This window comes from Haliotis cracherodii, unplaced genomic scaffold, assembly GCF_022045235.1.
Source record: "Haliotis cracherodii isolate W230 unplaced genomic scaffold, xgHalCrac1.p SCAF_3, whole genome shotgun sequence".
In the NCBI taxonomy this organism is placed as follows: Eukaryota; Metazoa; Mollusca; class Gastropoda; order Lepetellida; family Haliotidae; genus Haliotis; species Haliotis cracherodii.
The window spans coordinates 10,451,668-10,477,412 of record NW_027266286.1 but is presented as its reverse complement, the minus strand read 5'-3'; the positions used below and the strand labels follow the sequence as shown (position 1 = coordinate 10,477,412).

General features: G+C 37.7%; 1 protein-coding gene across 13 annotated transcripts in view; it reads right to left on the bottom strand.

The window, feature by feature from the left end:
• The window catches only part of LOC139473941 (neuron navigator 2-like), a 733,750-nt gene that overhangs the window by 298,900 nt on the left and 409,105 nt on the right, over positions 1-25,745 (bottom strand). Inside the window, exon 1 of one of the 13 annotated variants that reach the window (XM_071256767.1) lies at positions 1,079-1,373. The exons of the other annotated variants lie outside the window; for them this stretch is intronic. Within the exon in view, the coding sequence (XP_071112868.1) occupies positions 1,079-1,165 (87 nt within the window). The 5' untranslated portion in view covers positions 1,166-1,373. Of the gene's footprint in view, positions 1-1,078; positions 1,374-25,745 lie in introns of those variants that run through there. 13 annotated transcript variants of the gene reach the window in all.

The following is a 25,745-nucleotide window of genomic DNA, read 5'->3' as shown; positions in this document are numbered from 1 at the left end:
TCCCCTTCACATAAAATCTGTTGATAAACCCAGACGGGCACATTAAGTCCTTACTTCCACATCCTCTACAGATTACCAGATAACAGCCACCGAATCGTTAATTATACGTTTCAGGTATCACTTTGGACCCTGGAAAGCATGATTAGCATTGGGAATATGACCTCCTCGAAGTTCGAAATTTTCATCATAAAAATGTCCACCATGATGGAATTGGTGATACCTCCAGATTAACAACATCAGGTTACAGTGTTGTTTATGGAAATTAGGGTCATAAAAATGCATGAACAACAGCAAGTATTTAGACAATGGTCTGACAAGGGCAGTGAGCACTGGGTCAAAGTGACATTTCTACAATGGTATATTCACAGACTATACATTTCATAATTCAGCTGCATCCTTCCCATCTGACCGAGCTCACTGCATCAGGGAGGCAGGTGACTGTGATGCCACAGCTGGGAGTTCCGACACAGGGATGTAAAAATTGATCACTGATATACACCATACACATTAAAACAGACAGATCGAAGGTGGGACGTTGAATACAATTAGACCACAACAAGGGAATCCATTGTTCTTCAGACCCTTACCATGCTATTTCATCCAGATGACACATCTGTTTTAGAGTCAGTTATCTTTTTTAAATACCCCTTTAGAATAAAAATCTAAATGATTGGGATAGTCCATCAATAGACATGAGTGTCAATTGAGGTATGTTTATTCAAAGGTCATTTATCTTTTAAACATATTCCTTCAGAAAAAAATAACTGATTAGGATAGTCTATCAACAGACATGAGTGTCAATTGGGGTATGATTATTCAAGGGTCATTTATCTTTTTAACACACTCATTCAGACAAAAACACTAACTGATTCAGATAATCATGAATAGATAATGTCTTTGTGAAAAACCTTTTCTAAATAGGCCACATGTTGTATATTCAAGGTTCTATATGATTAATCACAAACATATTTCTACTCAACTTTAAACCGTGGCAATGCCAATAAACAGACATTAAGAGTCTCCAGTGTATTGCATTCTTCCAAGCAATGACGTCATTTCGTCACTACCATGTTCCTACCTTAGATTTGAACCTGTCATTAAACATCCCATGCAGTTGATCTCCGCCAATGGTTATCATCCCGGTGCCAGATATCTTGTTATCCATCTTGTTATCCTTGTAATTCCAGTTCAACAATCACAGGTATATTCCGATTTGCTTGTACTATCCAGCTTTTACCATGTCAGAAATCGCATCAAACTCAATCAAGTGTGCATGTCAGTTTTGATCCTTTTGAAGAATCCTTACAAATATTGTTTTAACCAGCTGCAGTCTCAAATTGATTTTTCAATGAAAATGAAAACCAGTTTCAGAATCTAAGATAAAAAGAACTCTGTAACAGCCATTGAAATCCTATCCGAGAATCCTGTGATAAAATCCTGAAATGTTCCTTTCATAACATGTTATCATCCTCTGGATGAACACAAGCATGAGAACAATTCGTTGCCCAGATCAAAGAGACCTTCCTTGACAGAATATCACTGAAAATTAAATTTAAACAATTTCTAAAGAACCTCAAACCACTTAAACACGGTTCTTTTTAAATCAGCATGACCAACCATCCATGTGGTGGATTCATACCAAAGAATTTGACATGGAACACACAAATGTTAAAAAATCCAAAAAACAATCCTCAGACACAATCCTGTACACAATCCATGATGGAGGAAGCGGCACCCAGTCCTTGTTTCCTAATGGAAGGTTCCTCTGGAACAGCTTCGGAACTATTGTCTCAGAGTTGGACAATTACTGGAAGTGTGTTGGTTCTCTGCATATTGCCAATCACTCAACATATGTTGTTTTTTCGATGAAACCTATTCCCTGATGTTAAACCGGTAATTGTCTCTTAAAAAACTCTATCAATCATTGATTACGGGTCAAGAGAACAATGCACTCTTAACATCAACGCAATGAAGGAAGTACGAGCTATCATAGAAGCTTATGTCAAAAATGGAGACAAGTTCATCTGGGACAAAACCTATTGAAATGAATATCTACATTTGAAATGTACATAAACACAGATGTGAAAGATTATTCTTCAGAATATAGGGTGTATTTCAAGTCCTGTCTGTCACATTTGAATCTCGAGTTTAGCATGTTAACAATAGAAAATATCATGGAAGGTAAACACTAATGCTATGCATGTCTGCTTGGCAATCTTCATAAATGTAAATCTAGGAAACGGGAAATGGTATTGTGAACCATTTTACAAAATATGAAATGAACATCCGATAATCTGATAAACCTCCTGTCAATCACAATTTGAACTTGCTTGTCAGAGGTCACAGGTCACTATTGTCATCCAAGTCAAGCTGTCGTCGTGAAGTTGTGACGGTTCATCTCTGTGAATTTGCATGTATGATTACCATGTATTATCTCAAAATCAGTTCATAAATCATCCGGAATGGAATTCATTATCCTTGAAAAGGATAGATAGTAGAACAAGTGTTTGAGAAAGTAGCACAGCTGACATGAATCGAGAAACGAACACGAGCCGCGGCTTGATAACAGGAATCATTGAAATATTCAAGTGTCAATCACCCAAGAATGTGATATGGACATCGGCATGAAATGTACATCCCAAGAATTGAAATGTACATCTGGCACAACTTCCATTAAGGATAAAAGATCCGAACACACAGAAGCCACTGTGTACAATAGCATGAAATGTACGACACGTCAATAACTGATAGTGATTATGCTGACATAACATCCATGAATAACGGAACGGCCATCGGAAATGTTGATTATGTCCTGATCACGGAATGCACATTGTCATGCACTGCTATGAACACAAACACCACTGTAAACAACTTCACTGCAGACACCTCCATGCATATTCGCAACATCAGTCGTCAGTTGCAATTCCTACACAAAGCCACATGCGTCAGTATCGCCAGCCGGCGTGTACAGGATGCCGGCAGAATTATGAACGAATAACAGTGGATTTTTGCTGATTTTCCTGAAATTCATGCATCGCTTGTTCTCCACGTGCGTTCACTCTGGACCGTGCTTTGGAACAAAAAGCTTGTCACATGACCCTCAATGACCATGCGTCCAAACAACGTTAAAAATTGATTTCAATTTGAGCCACTGCCTCTTCAGTTGGTTTTGTCAAATGCTCGACGACCAGTGCTTCTCACTCTCTCTCTCTCGGCCAAGAAATGGATCAATACGTATTAAATACACCGTTCATTAGCTACAGGCCACACACAGGTAGCTCGCACATGTACAGATACCGTGACGTTGACATCACCTTGTACACTTCACTTGTACACAATATGACTGAATAATTAATTGTTCTTTTCACTCAGGTGTGAGGTTTTATTGATTCCTGAACAGAAGGCTGTCATCAATTTTAAAAAGCAAATGACTCTAATGTCCGAATTCACACTTCATAGTCAAATTTCATAACAGTTAATTTTTCTAAAATTTGAATTACAATGTGCTACCTTTAAATATTACAGGTGAATGCATAATATATTGTGTTTTAACACTTATTATTTAAAGTTGCATGATTTTCAGGTAATAAAATTTAAATTACAAATATTTTCAAAAAGTGTCATTACTCATGATGGCTATTGAATTAAACCATCACAGAGAGGTCAGTGTTGTTCAGGTTGCAGGAACAAATTTAACTGTGACAGATCGAGAACCTCCAACAAAAAACAGGTTATCACAGATCTTTTCCAACAACTCTTGAATATGCATAAATTGAAAGAAAGGAACATTTGTGCATACAATTTTGTCACTTTGGAAAAAAACATTTATATTAATTCCATTCTGAAGCTTAGTGTTGTATAGTCATGCCAATCATTCAATAAATATTCAATACTGTTTTTATTATTAACTTTGCACATTGAATTCTTGCTTTTAATGTGTGGATAATGAAGCCTATATTTTCAAAATGATTAAATTGACAAAACCCAATAATTGACAAAACCCAATAATGAAGCCTATATTTTCAAAATGATTAAATTGACAAAACCCTTTCCATATCCAATAGAAATCTCTGCATAAAGAGTTGTTTGTACAATTCTGACTATATCATAAGCATGTGTTTATGAATCACTATCAAATAGTAATAATACCAGGTGTTTGTAAAAAGGTGAGCGTATCCTGCCCCACTGGTGGCACCAATCACAAACGCATGCAAAGGCAAGTCAATTGTTCATTTTTGTCACTGATGCATCAAATTTAGAAAAAGTAATGCCTTGCATCCAAAGAGCAATGATTGCCATTCAGGTTTCAGTTTCAAACTGACATAACAGGTATCAAATCAATGAAGCCTTATTCTGAATTGGTTATAAGAGTGGTAAATGAATTGGTTGTATGACTGTTGTTTGATGCCACACTCAATACTCAAGCTGTAAATTATCAAGTCTGGACCAAACAAACCAGTGATTGAAAGCATGATCAGAGGCACCAAGCCTGACCACGTGATCATCAGTTGCTTCTTACAGGTAAACATCGTTGGAAACCAATTCTTACCTGGAATTCCCATCTGGCATATTTGTGAACATTTAATGTATGTCATTATGGAGTTCGAACAAGTGGCTTCAAGAGCTTTCATAAATTTGGAAAATGCAATTCAGCGACAGAATCAATGTATCTGTCATAAAACACAAACATGAATGTCATATAATTAAACAGGGTCAAATCAGAGGTATTTATTCTTGAATTGATACCTCTGATTCCCACCTGGCATATTTGTGAACATTTAATTGTGACATACATCATTATGGAGTTAGAACAAGTGGCTTCACTAGCTTTCATCAAATTGGAAAATGCAATTTAGCAACAGAATCAATGTATTTGTCACAAAACACAAACATGAATGTCAAATAATTAAACAGGGTCAAATCAGAGGTATTTATTCTTGAATTGATACCTCTGATGACACAGAATCACAATTTCTCTTCTCATGAGAATATACCATTCGTCGATGGTTACATCAGGATGCCAGAACATGCTCTGGTCACACCTCTCAATCATTAAACGTCTGATCATATTTCCCCAGGGCGTCAATGTCTGTCTGAAAAGTACATGAATGAAATTCCTATCACTTCTCAAGACTTTGTTTCTCCCTTTTCTTCTCATCATAATTCATTGCATGACAATCAGGGGAGAAGTTACTCTACAATCAGCCAACCAAGCGTCTACATCACGAGTATGAAATTACGTCTGATTTATTCCTTTAGCTTTGTAATGATAAAGAAATCAATACCATTGTCTAGGAATCATGTCTATCAAGAGAGAATGATCTAGAAATTACATCCAAGTGTCAAGCGCATTGGTGATAGCTTGTACCTTTCACACTTGAGATGACACAAGTCATCAGAAATATTTCTGTGACTGTAGAAGGATAATTTGCTGCAGAGAGATTTCTATGATGTAGCGAGGTTTCTTTGACACTGGAGGAATTCTATGATGTATAAGAATGTTTTTGCTGCGGAAGTATTTCTATGATGCAAATGGATTTCTGTGAAGCTTGGGTTGAAGTAACCAAACAAACATACAAAGATGGTTGTCATATTTTAGTACTGAACCTGAGGAAACCAATAACCTTGACAAACCAATACTCTGATTTTTGTTTGTTTGCTTGTTGTTTAACGCTGCACTCATATATTCCAGTTATATTACAGCGGTCTGTAAATAATCGAGTCTGTACCAGACAATCCAGTGCATGATAACATGAGCATCGATCCACGTAATTGGGATACAATTACATGCATCAACCAAGTCAGCCGATTCGGTAAGTCATCTCTACAACAAGCATGGGTTGCTGAAGACCTATTCTACCCCGGATCTTCACGGGTCCTAATACTCTGATAGCCCATGTTTCTTGTTGCCTTACAGTAGTCAGTGTTTCTATGGAAATTAAACTTTTTCCAGTTTTATATCCTTATACCAAACATCACACCAGTAGTGCCAATTATTTCATCTATAAGTCCACCTTGTGTTTTGCAAGACAAACAACAAATGATACTGTTTTAACTGGAAACATATGTACATGCTTATTTCAAATAATGTACTGGACTCCTATTGCTTAGAAAAGTCATAAAACAAGAAAGGGTTCATAGCACACCTGGATAAATTTACTATGTAACAATGAGAACAATGAGAAAGAAACTGGACAAAGAATAACTATATAGCATAAGGTGAGCTACACATCAATATGAAGGTTACCATTGTTAAGCCTTACAATGAAGGCTTCAATTAAATTTCCCATTCTTCTGCATAGTCAATACCACAAAGCACCACCCTTGACCAATAAGCACCTTAATTAAGTGCTCCTGCTTGAACAATCATGGTCAATATATCCCTGCCCCGCCCTCCCTCTCCCTCCCAATATAACATTGATTACCAGACTGCCCAACCCTGTCTTATCAGCTGATAAGGGCAGGTGCCTGTTACCTGCTCTCCAATTAGTGTATTGATTTGATGCAGATTTCTCACCTGCTGTATGCATGTCATTGTATGGCAAGCATGTCCTTGTGTGGTAAGCATGTCATTGTATGGCGAGCATGTCATTGTACGGTAAGCATGTCATTGTATGGCAAGCATTTCCTTGTGTGGTAAGCATGTCATTGTATGGCAAGCATGTCATTGTATGGTAAACAATGAGAATCTCACCCAAGTGTCTTTTGATATCAAATATATCAACACGAGTTGATAAAAGTGGGAAATCTCCAAGGCTTGCCGAGGATTTTTCCACTTTTATCAAAGAGTGTTGATATATTTGTTATCAAAAGCCACGAGGGTGAGATTTTATTCATCATCCAACATCATTCTTCCAACTTTTTCAGTTCGTAAACAGTAATAAGCAGTGTCCTAAGTGTAAAAGTACTGCTAACAGCTTCAGTAGCAGAGCCATTAGTGATGTCATTTGATTGTGATGTCATGGTAACCAATGATGTCACAATGGTCTGCAAAGCATTGTGATGCAATTTCATTGCAGCGATATCTACAGTGTAGATATCGCTTGATCTCATCCAAGTGATATCGCCTGTGGGAGCCAGTTTTGGATGATAAATATCATTGTATGGCAAGCATGTCCTTGTGTGGTAGGCATGTCATTGTATGGCAAGCATGTCCTTGTGTGGTAGGCATGTCATTGTATGGCAAGCATGTCATTGTATGGTAAACATGTCATTGTCTGGCAAGCATGTCACTGTATGGCAAGCATGTCATTGTATGGTAAACATGTCATTGTATGCCAAGCATATCATTGTATGCCAAGCATGTCATTGTATGGTAAACATGTCATTGTATGGCAAGCATGTCATTGTATGGCAAGCATGTCACTGTATGGCAAGCATGTCCTTGTGTGGTAGGCATGTCATTGTATGGCAAGCATGTCATTGTATGGTAAACATGTCATTGTCTGGCAAGCATGTCATTGTATGGCAAGCATGTCATTGTATGGTAAACATGTCATTGTATGCCAAGCATATCATTGTATGGCAAGCATGTCATTGTATGGTAAACATGTCATTGTATTCCAAGCATGTCATTGTATGGCAAGCATGTCATTGTATGGTAAACATGTCATTGTATGGCAAGCATGTCATTGTATGGCAAGCATGTCACTGTATGGTAAACATGTCATTGTATGGCAAGCATGTCATTGTATGGTAAGCATGTCATTGTATGGCAAGCATGTCATTGTATGGTAAACATGTCATTGTATGGTAAGCATGTCATTGTATGGCAAGCATGTCATTGTATGGTAAACATGTCATTGTATGGCAAGCATGTCCTTGTATGGCAAGTATGTCATTGTATGGTAAACAAGTCATTGTATGGCAAGCATGTCATTGTATGGCAAGCATGTCATTGTATGGTAAACATGTCATTGTATGGTAAACATGTCATTGTATGGTAAACATGTCATTGTATGGCAAGCATGTCATTGTATGGCAAGCATGTCATTGTATGGTAAACATGTCATTGTATGGTAAACATGTCATTGTATGGCAAGCATGTCCTTGTATGGCAAGTATGTCATTGTATGGTAAACATGTCATTGTATGGCAAGCATGTCATTGTATGGCAAGCATGTCACTGTATGGTAAACATGTCATTGTATGGTAAGTATGTCATTGTATGGCAAGCATGTCCTTGTATGGCAAGTATGTCATTGTATGGTAAACAAGTCATTGTATTCCAAGCATGTCATTGTATGGCAAGCATGTCATGGAGGGCTTTGGTCTGCTGACAGCTGGTGGAATTATTTTTTCAAATCTTGATAAATTAAAGTAGTGTACTCATTAACTGACCTGTTTATTTCTCCATATTTTTTTATTTTCTGTCTTTATCTATCTGTTTGTTTATCAATAATCACTTAATAGTCAGCCTCATATACATTTTGGGTAAACATTTTTTCAAATTCAGATTTTAATTTAAGTAATTACTTTTCTTATGCGTTTTCTTTAATTCAAACTTATCTCCCAAAATATATATTCTTATCCTGCTGTTTACATCAGGTGGAAGCAAAAAGGAAATCACAAGCAAGCTATTTGTTAATTCATTGAAATGAATAATAATAGAATAATTTATATACATAGAAAAGGTGATGCAATGCAAAACTGTCCCAAACCAGTCTGTGACACATTCATTAAACCTTTGGCAAAAATTTAGACATTGCTTTGCAGAGTTTTGACGAGAAATTTAAAAAAAAAACATTAAAAAGGATTTCTTTACTCAGATATGCAAAAACTCATATACTTTATGCAAATCTGGTCTTGAACTGGCTAATCTGGTTTGTAAATATAAATTGTCAATGCAAGAGAATAACAATCCTAGATTGTAACATATCATTATATTCAGGTGACAGATGGACTTATTCTTCAAGCCTTTTTTGATTCTTTAAATAGTTCTATTCAAATATACACTCACCTTTAAAAAACAATTGAAATATTCAAATTTAGCTGTTAATTCATTGTAAACATTTTGTCATATATTGATTTCTAGACATTTGAGCTCACCTTGCTATGATTGATATTCAGTTGTTGTGTAATTATGCTATTATCATTACAAATATCTTCATTATTCCATAATCTGCCCGGTGGTCAGAGGTGTGACATGCAGTGGGTAATAAGGCAGGTAGGAGATTGGTATGGCTTAACTCAGGGTATTATTTCCTATAATGCTCTCTGGATTGAAATTCAATTGTTCAATTTCCACTCTTTTTAACACCATATACATCAGCTCTACACTATTTTGACATCATGACATCATAATGTGTGATGTGACATTTATACACCACACAGAAAGGCCATAAGACAAAAAGATGCTCAGCAGAGTGAGTGAGGTTTAATATTGCTTAATGCATTAATTTTCTAAAGGCAGAGTTCATTGTGTGATTCTGACTATATCATAAGCTTGTGTTTAAGAATCACGATACAATAGTGATATCGCCAAGTTATGCAAAAGGCAACTAACGGGATCGGGTGGTCAGGCTCGCTGACTTGGTTGAAGCATGTCATTGATCCGAATTGCGTGGATCGACGCTTATGAGTTCTGCATGATTATAGTTAGCAGATGCAAGAGTGATAATAATTCCAATTGTACCCACTGTAGTCATGTGATAATGACATTATGAAACATTCATATAGTTCTCACTATAACACGACTGTCATAAGTTAACATATTGTTCTGCTTATTTCTGCAAATTTCTGCAACATATATATTACATTTTTGTATTTTTCTTATACCAACAACCAAAATGATTTCTGAGTTAAGTCCCTTTAAAAGTGATGCTCAAGAATTCTATGTTTATCACTCTGGATATGAAATAGGAAAGACACAAGTGACCCATTTTTGAAACCCAAGTGTTCATTATGTTCATTGCAATCCCTATTTTGACCATTTGTTCGCGTGTTTGTTCAGGTGAACACTTGACTTGCCTTTGCATGTGTTTGTGATGGTTGCTACCTATGGGGCATGATATGCTCATCTTTTGACTAACACATGGTATCACCAATATGTGATAGTGATTCATAAACACATGCTCATGACATTGTCGGAACCGTTTAATGGATTCTGCCTTGAGCAGAGATTTCTTATGATAATAGAAAGACTTTTGTCCCTTTTATTAAATGAGGCGAACTTATTCTATAAAATTACAACACTTCATACACATCCCTTTTTTGTCAAATGTATCAACAATACTGACTTATGAAGAAGTCATCTGAAAAGAACTTGACACATTTGTGTCTCAGTCATCCCAATCATTGTCCGTGACAAGTCTCACACTGACTGATGTCTGTTCCCGATATTGATCAGTCTCAGTAAGCAGATCAGCTGACGACGATGGTCATGACAACAAAGGGAAATAGACCATCTGTCAATCATTGCAAACAGCTGATCATCTTCTAACATGTAATATACATCTCTCACTGTCTGACATCAGCTCAATCTGTCAGTTCAAATCAATGACATAACTACTGACCTATGTATACTTAGTAAGCGTACATTACTTTTGTATAATACACGAAATTCAGTATAGTCATCAGTGCTAATCAATGACAACATTATGATTAACACATCTAGGCCACAGTGTAATGACAACGTAACTTTCTCTTTTTTCTATTTGACAACATACAACTTACTTTCTATTGATACAATAATATTTTCTTTAAGTGGGGTTTTGTTATTGCAAATTTGACAGTTTGGATTCAGTGATCACATTTGATTGATACAGTCACATTGATGCAATCAGATAGATCATCATATTGACAAACTGATACATTCAGACTGATCTATCTGACTGTATCAGTTTGTCAATATGATGATCTATCTGATTGTATCCGTTTGTCAATATGAATATTGACAAACGGATACAATCAGATAGATCATCATATTGACAAACTGATACATTCAGACTGATCATCATATTGACAAACTGATACAATCAGATAGATCATCATATTGACAAACTGATACATTCAGACTGATCATCATATTGACAAACGGATACAATCAGATAGATCATCATATAGACAAACTGATACAATCAGACTGATCATCATATTGACAAACTGATACAATCAGACTGATCATCATATTGATAAACTGATACAATCAAATACCGCCTAAATGTGTAATGGTAAGTTTAACATTTTTTTAGATTGAAGTTGATGTATTTCTACAGTCATCAATTAGAACCATAAACTCAAACTGAGACAGCCCACCTCCTGACCCAGCCAGCTTACCCGACTGAGTGAATGAATGTTGTTTTGTGCTACAGTCAGCATTATTGCCGCTGAAACAAAGTGGCCTGTAAACTGTCTCGGCCCTTGGCACTCCCTCAAAACAATAACACATTTCACCTTCCACAACAACATCACTCAACAAGGCAGCCCCATGACAGCTTATTTATGTGCAGTTTTAAATAAAAATGAGGAAGCTGGGTTTAATGCTTCTTGAACAGTATCTTTGTTCGATCACATCATCTGCTGAAAATGGAAGGACAACAGAAAGTGACACAATTTCGTTTATAACTTGAACGAGGGTATGGTGCTGACAAACACACATTATGATCAGTGGGAGTATGTCATCCAGAACTTAGTGATAAGTGGATCCTGGGACTTTTAAGGGAGAGAACTCAGCACAACAAATGAAAACACTGTAGACCACTGGACCACCATTGCGATCTTCAATACACAACATGGCAGGACCAGCATGGCGTATACAAATGAAACTGACCTCACAATCAACTGGATGAAAATAACGGAAACATGGAATACATCAGACTCTTTCCACAATACAATAATGCTTTAAAAGCAGACCAAGCATAGATTATAAAAAAAAAAAATTTAAAAATTGAAATAAATAATATTTTGGAAGTTCATAAATACAGAATATCTTACTTTAAGGCCGAGCTAAGAAATAGAGCAAAATAACTCCCAAACAAAAACAGCAAACAAGCAGCATTAACAGTAACAGCTTGCACGCATAGTTTATGATCTGCACATCATACAAGACATCATTCAGAAATGACAACAACATACAGAAATTATCGATACAGAATATGTGAAAATCTCTCCCTGGAGTAAGGTGCAAGGTTGAGCAAGCAGGCTCTGAATTCTTTCCTATAAAATACAACTCAAATGGGGATATTGCTCACATCCAATAACCACAACTCCGGACATAATCTAATAACCCCTGTCCACCGTGGCCTTAACAAAATACATGCCGACCGTCAGAAGGTACCTGCCTCTCCATCTTCATTATTAAACATCGACTTGGCATGTTAATATCATAAACATCATTCAACAACAATTGTACTGCAGCTTAGTGCTGTGAAATTTGAATATTATTACATACAGAATATTTGTTCTTATTTTTAGATGTTTTATTTTGTTGTCATTATTTTACTTGTTTCTAAATGTCCTTTTACCAGATTGTTTCAATGAATTTATGGTTTAGTGGAATATTTAAGTGTCTCTATTTCACTGTCATTATATGTTTTTAAAATACTCAATTTATTTCTTTTTCACTTTTGTCCAATAAATACATATACACATGGACAATAACGACAAAAAACAACATTAAAAGAAGTCTAATTTTCCATTGAACTCAGTGCATCAAACTGCAGCCATATTGTCAAGGGCTAACCCAGGCCTGACATGATGAAGCTGACTACCATTTATCTTACTTCATCCAGTAAAAAAATGGATCGATATCTTAATCGAATTAGCAAGGACAAAACTGCGAAATCAAGATTAAACATGTGTAGCATCTTCGTGGCATACTTGCAGAACATATATTACTCAATCTTTGTTAGGGATGTACAGAGTGTCCAAGCGGGGATGGAATTTTAGTCAGCTTCCCGATGTTGTCATGGGAACAGCATCCAATATTGTGAGGAACTAGAGGAAGTTCAGATTCACAGCAAGCTATATTAAACATAAGTAAACAATTTAATCAGTTGAAATCCTATAGTTTCATAACAGAGATCAAATTAACTATCCCAGCAATGTTGTGTTGTATAGGTGTAGTATACATTGTGCACGTTTCTGTCAGCAGGGAGTATTGTCTTGTATTAATCATTGCGTGTCATACTATCCACCTGTACATCATTGTCCACTCTTGTTAATACCATAAGACCGCCTCCGTGGTCTCGTGGTAGAGCGTCCGCCCGGAGGGCGGAAGGTCCGGGGTTTGATACCCGGTCGCGTCATACCAAAAGACCTTAAAAGATGGTACTTGTTGTTACCCTGTCTGGCGCTCGGCATTAAGGGGCTAAAACAAGGACTGGTCAGCTCGGAGTCAGTATACTGTGTCTGAGTGGGGTATTCATGTTAAACTGCGGCATGGTATCTCAATGAGCTAGCACTATATATCGGCATCAGTCCGGACTAGTACAAGCAGCCACACAAACACACACACGTACATGCACGTCGCTATATAAGTGCAATAATCTTGGACGCGACGTTAAACCCCATTTCACCTCACCTAATACCATAAACATCAGTTCGACACCCTGCTTTAACATCATGACATCATAATGTGTGATGTGTCATGATTTATACACCACACAACATGGCCATAAGACAAAAACATATTCAACAAAAAGCGAGTGAGCGAGTGAGTGAGTGAGTGAGTGAGTGAGTGAGTGAGTGAGTGAGTGAGTGAGTGAGTGAGTGAGTGAGTGAGTGAGTGAGTGAGTGAGCACTATTCCAGTCTGTAGCTCGGTAGCCTTGCTTCAATGCTGCACTGAATGAAAAGTCCATGGATATGCAGTAATTCTATCATCCTAACAGGCAAGTGTAGACATGTGGACAGTACAAATGACTCCAGTCTCTTAAAGGGTCAACTTGTTCTTATTATTATATCATCTAGAAATAATGATTTAAACTAATAATTATTGACTTACAGACTTGTGCAAGTCTAGTAGCAGGGTAACACTGATAGTGGTCCAGCAGGCCCAGTTCCAGTCACGAACTGTTTTCACACATGTCAAAATTCAAAACACTCATACACCCATAGAGATGCAAATACTCCTAGTCTACCACAACTGTAGCCGACTAATCCCCATATCACATCAGACAGAGTGAGTGAGTGAGTGAGTGAGTGAGTGAGTGAGTGAGTGAGTGAGTGAGTTGGGTTAAACACCGTTTTTAACATCACGGCATGTCAGCTTAATGTGAGAGGAAAGCCCGAAGTGATGCAGGTCTCAGACGTTTACCACTTCAGTGAAATCCACGAGCACGGGTATGGTGCTGACAAACCTTGAAACATAATCGGGGCGAACCACGATTCGAACCCACAATCATAGGTTTCTGGCGTGGCCAAGGGACGCAACTCTGCACCGGGAATTGCGGCGCCTTCGACGACTGGACCTCCCATGACCCCTCAGACAGAGTAAGTGAGTGACAGGTTTATACAGCATGTCAGCTTCCCATGACGGCATAGCATAAAGTGATGCAAGTCTAGTATGATAGACTTGCACAAGTCTCTGAGGCAATAATTATTAGTTTAGATCCTAAGTTCTAGATTATGTAAATAATAAGAACAAGTTGTCCCTATAAGAGACTGGAGTCCTGAGAAGTCCACATATCTAGACTTGCCTATTAGGAGGATAGACTTTCTATACATCCATGGGCTTTTCTTTCAGTACAGCCTTGGAACAAGGCTACGAATATGATTACATCCAAGGCATGGATATGGTGCTGACAAGCCAAGAACAATTATCTGGAATCTGGGATTCCAACCTAATCTAAAACAAAACTTTGGAGAACTACCAATGTTAAACTTCAAAACAAATAATCTTTCTAGATAAACAATTTCATGGAAAAGATATGAATTTGAAAAAGCGCTGACACAGCAAATGCAAAAAACTCATTCAATCTTCCTTTCATGATAATTCTCTTTGAAATATTCCATTCAAACATCACACTGCATCTTGACAATGTAGAAAGAAACAGCTCTGGTGACAGGCGATATTTTAGTTCTGATGGGTCAGCACTGACAAGAAATGAGCAGGACAGAACATCCGGGTCCCAAAAGACAATATAAGTGGATTTCAATACAAGGGAAGTTTCAGCTGACAACACAAATGGAAGGCAAGCTTAGTGGTAGCTCCCTTGGGAGTTGATTGCACGGAATTATTTCAAGTGAATACACTTAACCTAATACATTCAGAGACTGCTGTCCACAAAACTAATAATAAAAGAATATTACAAATATCAGAACTTCCAAATCCTTCAGCCGGACTATTGACTTCGGTTTGTTCAAATTTGTGCTATTCAGGTCCATCCTTTGTATTCAGGGCTATGAGTGAGTGTGTGAACATAAAGGCTTATTTTTCAAGAATTTTTAGATTCTTTAAATATTTTCAAATATACACTCATCTTTAAAACATGGTGGATTGAAATATTCAAATTAAGCTGTTTATTCATTGTAAACATTTTGTCATATATTGATTTCTAGACATTTGAGCTTACCTTGCTATGATTGATATTCAGTTGGGATGTAATTATGCTATTATCATTACAAATATCCATATTATTCCATAATCTGCCTGGTGGTCAGAGGAGTGACATGCAGTGGGTAATAAGGCAGGTAGGAGATTGGTATGGGTTAACTCAAAGAAAGAAAATAAACAGTCTTGGTTGGAGGCAAAGACGAGTGTCATTAGCGATAGTGGTCATTTAAAAAACAGCCATTATTTACAATAATGAAATCAACACCCAACATAAACAATGCCTGAGGACTTAAAAATTGGAATTTGTTAGCTGTTATCATTTTAAAATTGAAAATGTGACATTGGAACAATTTGGAGTTTGAGAGAGCGAGTTGCATGGTGTTGGGAGTTTGGTGAGTTGGTGGTTGGGACGTGGGTGAGTGGGGAGTTCGGACTTGGGTGGGTGGAACAGCGAGCCTGACCCTCCAATCCTGTTAGTCGCCTCTTATGACAAGCATAGGACTTCACCTTTTACAGAAAGTATGGTGAGTGAGTGAGTGAGTGAGTGAGTGAGTGAGTGAGTGAGTGAGTGAGTGAGTGAGTGAGTGAGTCCAGAAGGCATGAAATTTAGAGACAAATTCCAGACATGAAACATGGGTGTAAAATCTGAATGTGAAATAGAATAATGGTCAACAACTATCTTGACAGATGAATAAATGTTAAAATACCAACTACCAAATCTGCAAAACACAACATGAACCATCAATGTATTTAAGTGACATTCAAGCTTTGAGATCATGTGAGGTTAATGAAGGTTACAAGTGACCAATGTTTTAATGAAGGTGACAAATGACCAACGTGTTAATCCTGAAACTGACCACCGGCCAGGGAGTTAGCAGCATCTATATGTTAAACAACCCACACCTTTCACTGGACCTCATACGTCAATGTCACTACTGGCCTCGTCTGACCACAGTGGAGAGACAAGTCACTGCGAGAAACAAATGAATAATTAAAGCTGGGCTACTTACTACCACCTGAGTCATTGCAGCGGCAAACATGGCAGCCTTCAGGAGAAAAACCATAATTCCTCTAAAAAATGTCACCCGAGTCTGATGACGCTACAGAATACTGTGATGTGAGGAGAACAGTTTCAAATTTTATCAGTGACAGAGATCATTTCTGATGCAATTCCCTATTTTTCAGAACAATTGACTTGCCTTTGCATGTGTTTGTGATGGGTGTCTCAGATGGGGGAGGTATGCTCTCCTTTTCACAATTTTTTCATAATTCATAATTCATGCTCATGATATTGTCAGAATTGTACAATGGATTCAGTGGAGATTTCTTATGATTATGGAAAGGTTTTGTCATTTGTATTTGCAAATATTCAGATTGACTGAATCAGAGAGTAAGTGCCAGGCAGGGTAACAACAAGTACAATCTTTTCACATCTTTTGGCCTGGGGATCGAAAACTAACCTTCCGGTCTCTGAGCAGACGCTTTCATCTACAGTAGGCAGTTATCAAAATGACAGATTTAGACATAAAGTAGATCATCTAATTTACTTTGCTATGATAGGCTAATTTAATATCCTCCCAAATACTTCTGGTTTAGTTTTGCACACATAGAGTGAATTTGGCATTGATGAACGTTGCAGTAACACTCTATCTGTTGGAGGACCAGCCAGTCTATATTCAGACAGACAAGGAAACTGTCTGCTTTATCTACAAGCTTCAGTAGTACTTCTCTAACCTGTCAGACAGACAAGCGCCCACTCCCCTTGACCATCTGCCTACATCTCTCATGCTGACCATCTCTTGCAAAGTCAACGCTTACCTTCCTCCGCTAAACGGGCGGTGGGATAGCCTAGTGGTTAAAGCATCCACTCGTCATGACGCAGCATCCACTCGTCATGACGCATACCCGGGTTCAATTCCCCACATGGGTATAACGTGTGAAGCCCATTTCTGGTTTCCCCCCCCCCCCCACCGTGATATTCCTGGAATATTGCTAACAGCGGCTTAAACACATATTCACTCACTCGCACACTCACTCATCTGCTAAACTCCCACATCTACTAAAATATTACATTCATACATGACAGAATGGCATCCTGGAATAATTCCTAATTCATCTTCCTGAGGCAAGGGAGTTAACAGTCTGAGTTAACCTCTTGCTGGCTGGACTCGAGGAGTCATATTTTGGCTGGACTAATGAGTTTATGCAGTCCAATCAAAATCGTGTTAATGAAAATCGTCACATGGTTCACAAACATTGTGATTTTGGTCAGGATGTGCAGACCTTGTGTTCCATCACCTAAGCGTCGACAGACATTTTCAAAATCTCTTCATGTTCTTAATCAAGGTGCCAAGTGATTTCATGTACTTTGTGAGGTAAGGCCCATTTTATTACAATAAAGATCAAATGATCTTGACAGGGCACCACCATCTTGCTTGAAGCAGATACAAGTGATACAAGAGGTGTAATCTGATTGGTCAATAGGAGGGACATAGAAGGGACATAACTTGCAACAGCCACTGGTGGTGCTACGATCGAGCCATTAAATTCCAGCCGAGTTCGGCAAGGGTGGAAACTGGACCTTTATAGTAAGTTAACTCCCTTGCCTTGGGAAGATGTCCCTAATTAGGCTTTTTTTTAACACAACAGGAGTTTGAGATTTCATGACTATTTGTTTGTGAACCAGACACAACCTGGTAGGTTACTAGGAGAAAATAACTCTCTCAAGATTAACAGTCTCGTGTACGTCTGAGCTTTATCTCTGGAAGACTTGTTTATTTGTCTTGAACCAACCTGAGGGATGGAACGGTCAAAACAAGTACCAAGGTAATGTTCTTTGTTTAACGTCAGACTCAGCAATATTCCAGCTATATGACGGTGGTCTGTAAATAATCAAGTCAGGACCAGAAAATTGACATCATGAGCATCAGACTACACAATTGAAAGATGATGACATTCATCATGATGTCAGCCAATCCTGTTAGTCTCTTCTTACAACAAGCATTCATTGCCGGAGACCATTTCTATCCCGGATCTTCACGGGGCATTGCACTGAGTGAGTGAGTGAGTGAGTGAGTGAGTGAGTGAGTGAGTGAGTGAGTGAAAGTGTTTTTTTCAAGCAGTTTTAGGCAACCTCCAGCAGAAAGCATGAAACAGACTTCACACCTTAAAGAATGTGGTGAGTTGTGAGGATAAGCACTAAAAAGCACCTGCCACAGGGTCTCATTACATGCTCCAGAATCAGTAGGAGGCTTAGCTCAGTGGACAGGGTGTTTGCCTGCCTTGCAAGAAACCTTGGTTTGTTTCCCATCAACAAGTCTCTGAGTCACGGTTCGAAAACTATTAATCAGTAACACATAACTTGCTGATGAAGATGGCGAAATGATGCTAAAGTTATCTGGACATGCTGCTGAAATGATGCTAATGTCATCTTGACATGCTGCTGAAATTATGCTAAAGTCATCTTGACACGCTGCTGAAATTATGCTAAAGTCATCTTGACATGTTGCTGAAATGATACTCATGTCATCTTGACATTCTGCTGAAATGATGCTAATGTGATCGGGACATCTGCTGAAATGATGCTAAAGTCATCTTGACGTGCTGCTGAAGGAATGCTGCTAAGATCAGGTAAAATATAATTTTCATTTACTCATACATAGTTATGATAAGGTTTGAGTGTCATAAGGTTATCAAACTGAATAATTTATTCTTTAACTTATACAAGCCATATCATTCACATCAAGCTGCAATTCAATATCTGTGTATCTATCTCCTACATCCCACTTGACTTGCTCTTCTTTCCACACATTGAAACAAAACAATAGCATTGCACCATGGGACAGACTTGACCCCAAGTGCAGGTCAGTGAGCCAGTCAGTCAGAGCTGGGTGCCTGATTGGTTACATAAGCCCAATGCCAGGTGGGAACAGTTGGCGCCAGTTTGCCGACGGCTCCGCCTTAATTATGACAAACATGCCCCTGTAATCCATGTGATCAATTCTGGCAATGTCACTAAAGGCGTGGGCAGCTAACAGCATCTACACAGAACTGTTCCAGAACCCGTCACTTAATTGACCAAATACATGGGCAGGTCAGGGATTACAAATGGAGCATGATTTACACAGTCAATCAATCTTGTCTAGCTTCGTCTACACCCAATGACTTTCCACAGTAGAGTTATCGAAAACTTTCTTTGAGCTGGAGATTGAAGTCTGTTTGGCTGAATTTCTGAAGACAGCTTTCTCTGAAATATTTACACCGACCAAACACGATACTAAATCACTGAAAAAACATGAATGGGTACATGAATGTGCTCTTACGCAAAATTTAGTGATGTTCCACCAATGGCGCCTGACACCAATGATGGACTTTACACACTGTACCCATGTCTTCAGTGAAACAAGCAAATGCTTTAACAACCTCGTTACCCCTTACCTACACAATAACATTAGTACATTGGCAAGAGTGGTTTATTCATTCTACTGAGCAGAGTTCTAAATTAATATTAAAAAAGTTAGCTCTTATTTAGATGGGATCTAAGTGTGGATGACTAAAATGACAGACCTACATTCAATGGGCATGCTCACTAGAATGACTAGCTTACATAACTCCCTGGGAATGCCCTTTTTCATTTGTTTAACAAAGGGAGGTAACTCTTATTCACCAACCTCAAAGGAAATCTTTTTTTGAAAAACTGCATTATATCATATTTTTTAGGCCAAAGCCCCAATAGTTGTAACATATGACTTTTTGCGTGGGTGGGGATCAGGGGTGAAGAAAATCCTGCAAATACCTTCCCACTCTGTCCAAACAACTTTCTGCTAAAAGAAATTCAAGAAATAGATCATCTGTATAGCTACGGCTTCACAAGATATAAGACACACCTCATCAGTGACAGACAATGCCCAGAAATAACATCAACATCGCCGTCAACATCAACATCAACATTGGCTCCTGAAGGCACCAAAATGGACACATCTGTCCTCACAAGATCACATCAAAGAACTTTTCTACCAGGACGTACGTTGAACTTGGGCAACATACCATATGCTCAGGTGTGTTTGTTTATATTTTCCTGTTTTACGATTACAAAAAGTCAGTGCCCCTGAATAATCAGTACTGATAATATGCTGAATCAGATTTCAGAGAAAGTAAAAGGTGAAATAGATATGAATATTATATGAATGGATACTGATAATTGGTGATGACCCAGGTGTTTTCAAAAAGGGTAATGACTTGCATGTCCTGCTCTACCAGAAGCACCCTCCAATCACAGTTTTCATACAAAAGTATGTGTTTGTGTGTTGCCAAACGCCACAACCAGCAGTACTTACAAACACAAGAAATGATGTAGACCAACTATGAATCAATGAGACAATCTTGTCAATCTAGTTGTTTGTTTGTTTGTTGTTTATGAGTTGTGAGCAGCTGAGGGTTCCAGGAATCATGCCATGTCAGAAATGACAGCTTCTAGATTGTTTATTCATTCGGTTCAATTCTCCCAAATTTGTAAACATTAATTTAGTTTTTGGTTTGCAGTTAACTATAGGCTAAAAAGAATGTTACAATTGGAATCCAAATACAAAATTAAAAGTGAGCATTTGACAAATTCAAGATATATCATTTTACTGATGTGAGTGAGTATAGTTTCACACCACTTTTAGCAATATTCCAGCAATATCACGGCAGGGGACACCAGAAATGGTGAGTGAGTGAGTGAGTTGGGTTTAACGCCGCTTTTAACAGTATTCCAGTTATATCACGGCGTGTCAGCTTAATGTGGGAGGAAAGCCCGAAGTGATGCAGGTCTCAGACGTTAACCACTTCGGTGAAACCCACGAGCACGGGTATGGTGCTGACAAACCTAGAAACATAATCGGGGCGAACCGGGATTTGAACCCACAATCATAGGTTTCTGGCGTGCCCAAGGGACGCAACTCTGCACAGCGAATCGCGGCGCCTTAGGCGACTGGGCCACCCGTGCCCCCACACCAGAAATGGGCTTCACACCTATACTGATGTGGACAGGAGGGGGAAAAAGTGGGCGGGGGATATAGGTTAAGGGTGAGTGAGTAAGTGTTGAGTGGATTAGGGTGGTGGCGGGGGCATTTGTGTGTTAAATATCCAAAACAACCTTGAACATAATAAACCACATCTGATATGTAAAAGTATTCAAAATCCAAAATACATTCTAAAATCTATGAGAAATCATCTTTTTTTTCAAAAGCTTAATTTAATGATAGTTTTGAATGAATGTCTATTTCAGTGTCAAAATCAGCTCAAAAGGTTTACTTTTAAGCAAATGTGATTCATTCTCACCAATATCACAAATGACTCATCATTTTAAACCAGCACAAACATTATTTTAATGAAATCTTCTGCTCAAGTTGTCAGTAGCAGTTCACAGCTTGTTAATATCACTAGTTCAGCTGCAAGAGCACCCAGTGAACCAAGGACTGTCGTTGTTTGTATTCACAGGTGTTAACGGGCAAGGAAACTGCTAATTACAAAATTACAAACAGCAAAGGTTTTTGTTGTTTGTACTGATTGACTTTGTTTTCAGATTATAAAATTGTAATCTGTTCAAAAGTTATTTTTTTAAATATATATTTAAGTTCCATAAGGATCAGGTAGAATTATGGCCATTTTTTGCCCACTAGAAATGTCAAATATAAATGTTGAAATATTGGTATGTATATTATATTATATATAATATTATTGTACATGTACAAATAATCTAAGTTGTAGATTTCTGACATGATCAGAAACATATATGGGGCTAAAATGAGTAAAAAAAAGGCTGATTTTTCAAACTTAAAAAATGACACCACCAACTGTAATGTCAATGACAAATGTGAAATGGACAAGCTTAAAATCAACATGAAGTGGAAAACTAAAATTCATTTCACTTGTATTACTGTTTGTATAGGGGTCAGGGGTTAATTTCATCCCCAATGTATTCATTTGTTATGTATTAATTCTATGAAAGGGTCATCATTTAATACAACAGGAAAATATATCAAATCCTTCAAAATTCTTCCCATATAAAAAATTCATATATCATCAGCCCTAAGCAGTGTTTTATGTGACGCAGAAATGATTAGCATGGGTGTTGAAATGTATAGCATAGATGCAGAAATGTATAGCATGGATGTAGAAATGTATAGCATGGATGCAGAAATGTATAGCATGGATGCAGAAATGTATAGCATGGATGTAGAAATGTATAGCATGGATGCAGAAATGTATAGCATGGATGCAGAAATGTATAGCATGGATTGCAGAAATGTACAGCATGGATGCAGAAATGTACAGCATGGATGCAGAAATGTTCAGCATGGATGCAGAAATGTATAGCTTGGATGCAGAAATGTATAACATGGATGCAGAAATGTATAGCATGGATGCAGAAATGTATGGCATGGATGCAGAAATGTATGGCCTGAATGCAGAAATGTATAGCATGGATGCAGAAATGTATAGCCTGGATGCAGAAATGTATAGCATGGATGTAGAAATGTATAGCATGGATGCAGAAATGTATAGCATGGATGCAGAAATGTATAGCATTGATGCAGAAATGTACAGCATGAATGCAGAAATGTCAACATGGATGCAGAAATGTTCAGCATGGATGCAGAAATGTATAGCATGGATGCAGAAATGTATAGCATGGATGCAGAAATGTATAGCATGGATGCAGAAATGTATGGCATGGATGCAGAAATGTATGGCCTGGATGCAGAAATGTATAGCATGGATGCAGAAATGTATAGCATGGATGCAGAAATGTATAGCATTGATGCAGAAATGTACAGCATGGATGCAGAAATGTCAACATGGATGCAGAAATGTTCAGCATGGATGCAGAAATGTACAGAATGGATGCAGAAATGTACAGCATGGATGCAGAAATGTATAGAGAAATGTATAGCATGGATGCAGAAATGTATAGCAAGGATGCAGAAATGTATAGCATGGATGCAGAAAACAGGGTATGTTGCATCCAAAGGGATGCACAATAATATTCATTGCACCAAATTCTTGTCACGGTCCATACTCTACACCGTTTCATTACTTTACATGACCCTCAATCTTCCTGTATGGACCCTTGAAATAATTGATCGAGGATCCTGTGGACCCCAAGTTTTGTAAGATAAGGTAAAATCCTGCCTAAAAGTGCATACAGTAACTGTAAAACCATTAACATATTTTTGCAAGCCCTTGTTTTGTAACTAAAGCATATATCAGTATATCGACAAAGGAAATTCCAATAGTTTGATCTTGTTCATGTCCTGCAATTGTGGTTAACCCAAGAGCAAGTTTTTCAATCTGAATTAACATTAATATGCATCTAATCTATGAAAAATCATCACCATAGAAACCAAGTGGAATTCCAGGGGAAAAAAGCACTTAATGGAAATAAAATTCAAATTAACTTCCAAATTTCTCCAACGGCAGAAAACTAAATGAAATTGAGAATATCATCTTTGTCAATCAAATCAATCAGGCAGAAAATTATGCATCTGCAGAAAGAGATTTATTGGGAGTGGGATAAATTAAAAATTCTGTTTTGAAAACAGCAGAATTGAGGTTCCTCCCCAGACAAAACAATATTGATGATTTCGTTCCAGTAACAGAGCCGAAGCCATCTTCTCACCTCTAACAAGCACTTTGGAAATGAAGACACACTGGAATCAATTTCATTCAATCAGAAATGCCACTGAAACACTCAGAAAACTTGCCATTGAGAGTTTTCCTGGTATTATTGTTTGATATTACGATCAATAAATACTTCTACACTTTTTAAGAAAGGTCAAATATATGACAAGTGATCGATTTGAGATACAAGGTACACAGGCCAAGTCTGACGCTGAGTTCAGCATTAAGCTGGCTGGAGTTCTAGGACTGAAAGCAACTCAGAGTTAACACTTTGAAGAAATCTTGAAATAAAAGCGTCAAAAACCATTTCCATTATAATAAGAAATCTCTGCAAAAAGCAAACTCCATTGTATGATACCGATTATATCGTGAGCACGAGTTTATGAATCACTATCAAATAGTGAAAACCATTCTGACACACTCTTTGTAAAAATATTCAACATATCTTTTATTCATTCACTTGATAATCAATTCCTCTTCAGCCCAAATGCAACTGAATGAAAAGAATTTTAACAAAACCCATTTTTTTGGATAAGTTATTTTTTGTTTTTAACAAAGGAATTTTAAAAAATTGGTTTCATAAAAAAACATTTTTATTGAAACCTTTGTAAAGATAAGAATGCTTAAAGACTACATAAACATCAAATGTCAAACCTAAAAAATTTACTCGATCAAATAAAATGTTAAGTTTTTCTTTAAATGACTGGTGCAACCCTGGTTTGACAAATGCGAAAGAAATTTCAATTTATATCCCGGCTTTTTTGTAAAGATCAAAGCCTCCCAGACTGCAAGTTCATCACCGCCTGATAGTAACGAGCCTTAAAGGTGGGGATCATTGCCCACAGTTCCTTGGAACTCTTCGCTGATGATGCTGAAGAGACTCATTTGTTGACTGGATCACAGGATGTTTTGAAATTGAAGAGTAATTGATATACAGGTTGACATGTATAAAACTGAATGGCACAAAAATAAATTAAATACAAGTTTAATTATTGATTTTTCATTAGACAGTCAAAAAGCCTTCAACAGGAAAAGACATAAAATGTGGTTTTTTTCAATCATCTAAAAGAAACTTGGAACCTCGGAGGTATACATTTTAGCATGAATTTATACTGAAGATTTTTTCTGGTTCTTTTCTTGCATTGACAATTTATATTTCCTAACAAGAATTAGCATTTTGTAAAAAAACAAGTATTTAAAAGACTCAGAGGTGAGGTGAGGTGAGGTGAAATGGGGTTTAATGTCTCGTCCAAGATTATTGCACTTATATAGAGACGTGCATGTACATGCGCGTGTGTCTGTGGCTGCTTGTACTAGTTAGGACGAATGCCAATTTTATAGTGCTAAATCACTGAGAAACCATATGCCACAGTTTAACATGAATACCTCACTCAGACACAGCATACTGACTCTGAGGCGACCAGTCCTAGTTTTAGCCCCTTAATGCCAAGCGTCAAGCAGGGTAACAACAAGTACCATGTTTTTACATCTTTTGGTATGACATGGCCAGGGATTGAACCCCTGACCTTTCACTCTCTGGGCAGATGCTCTACCACCTGACCAAGGAGGCGGTCCACAAGACTCAGA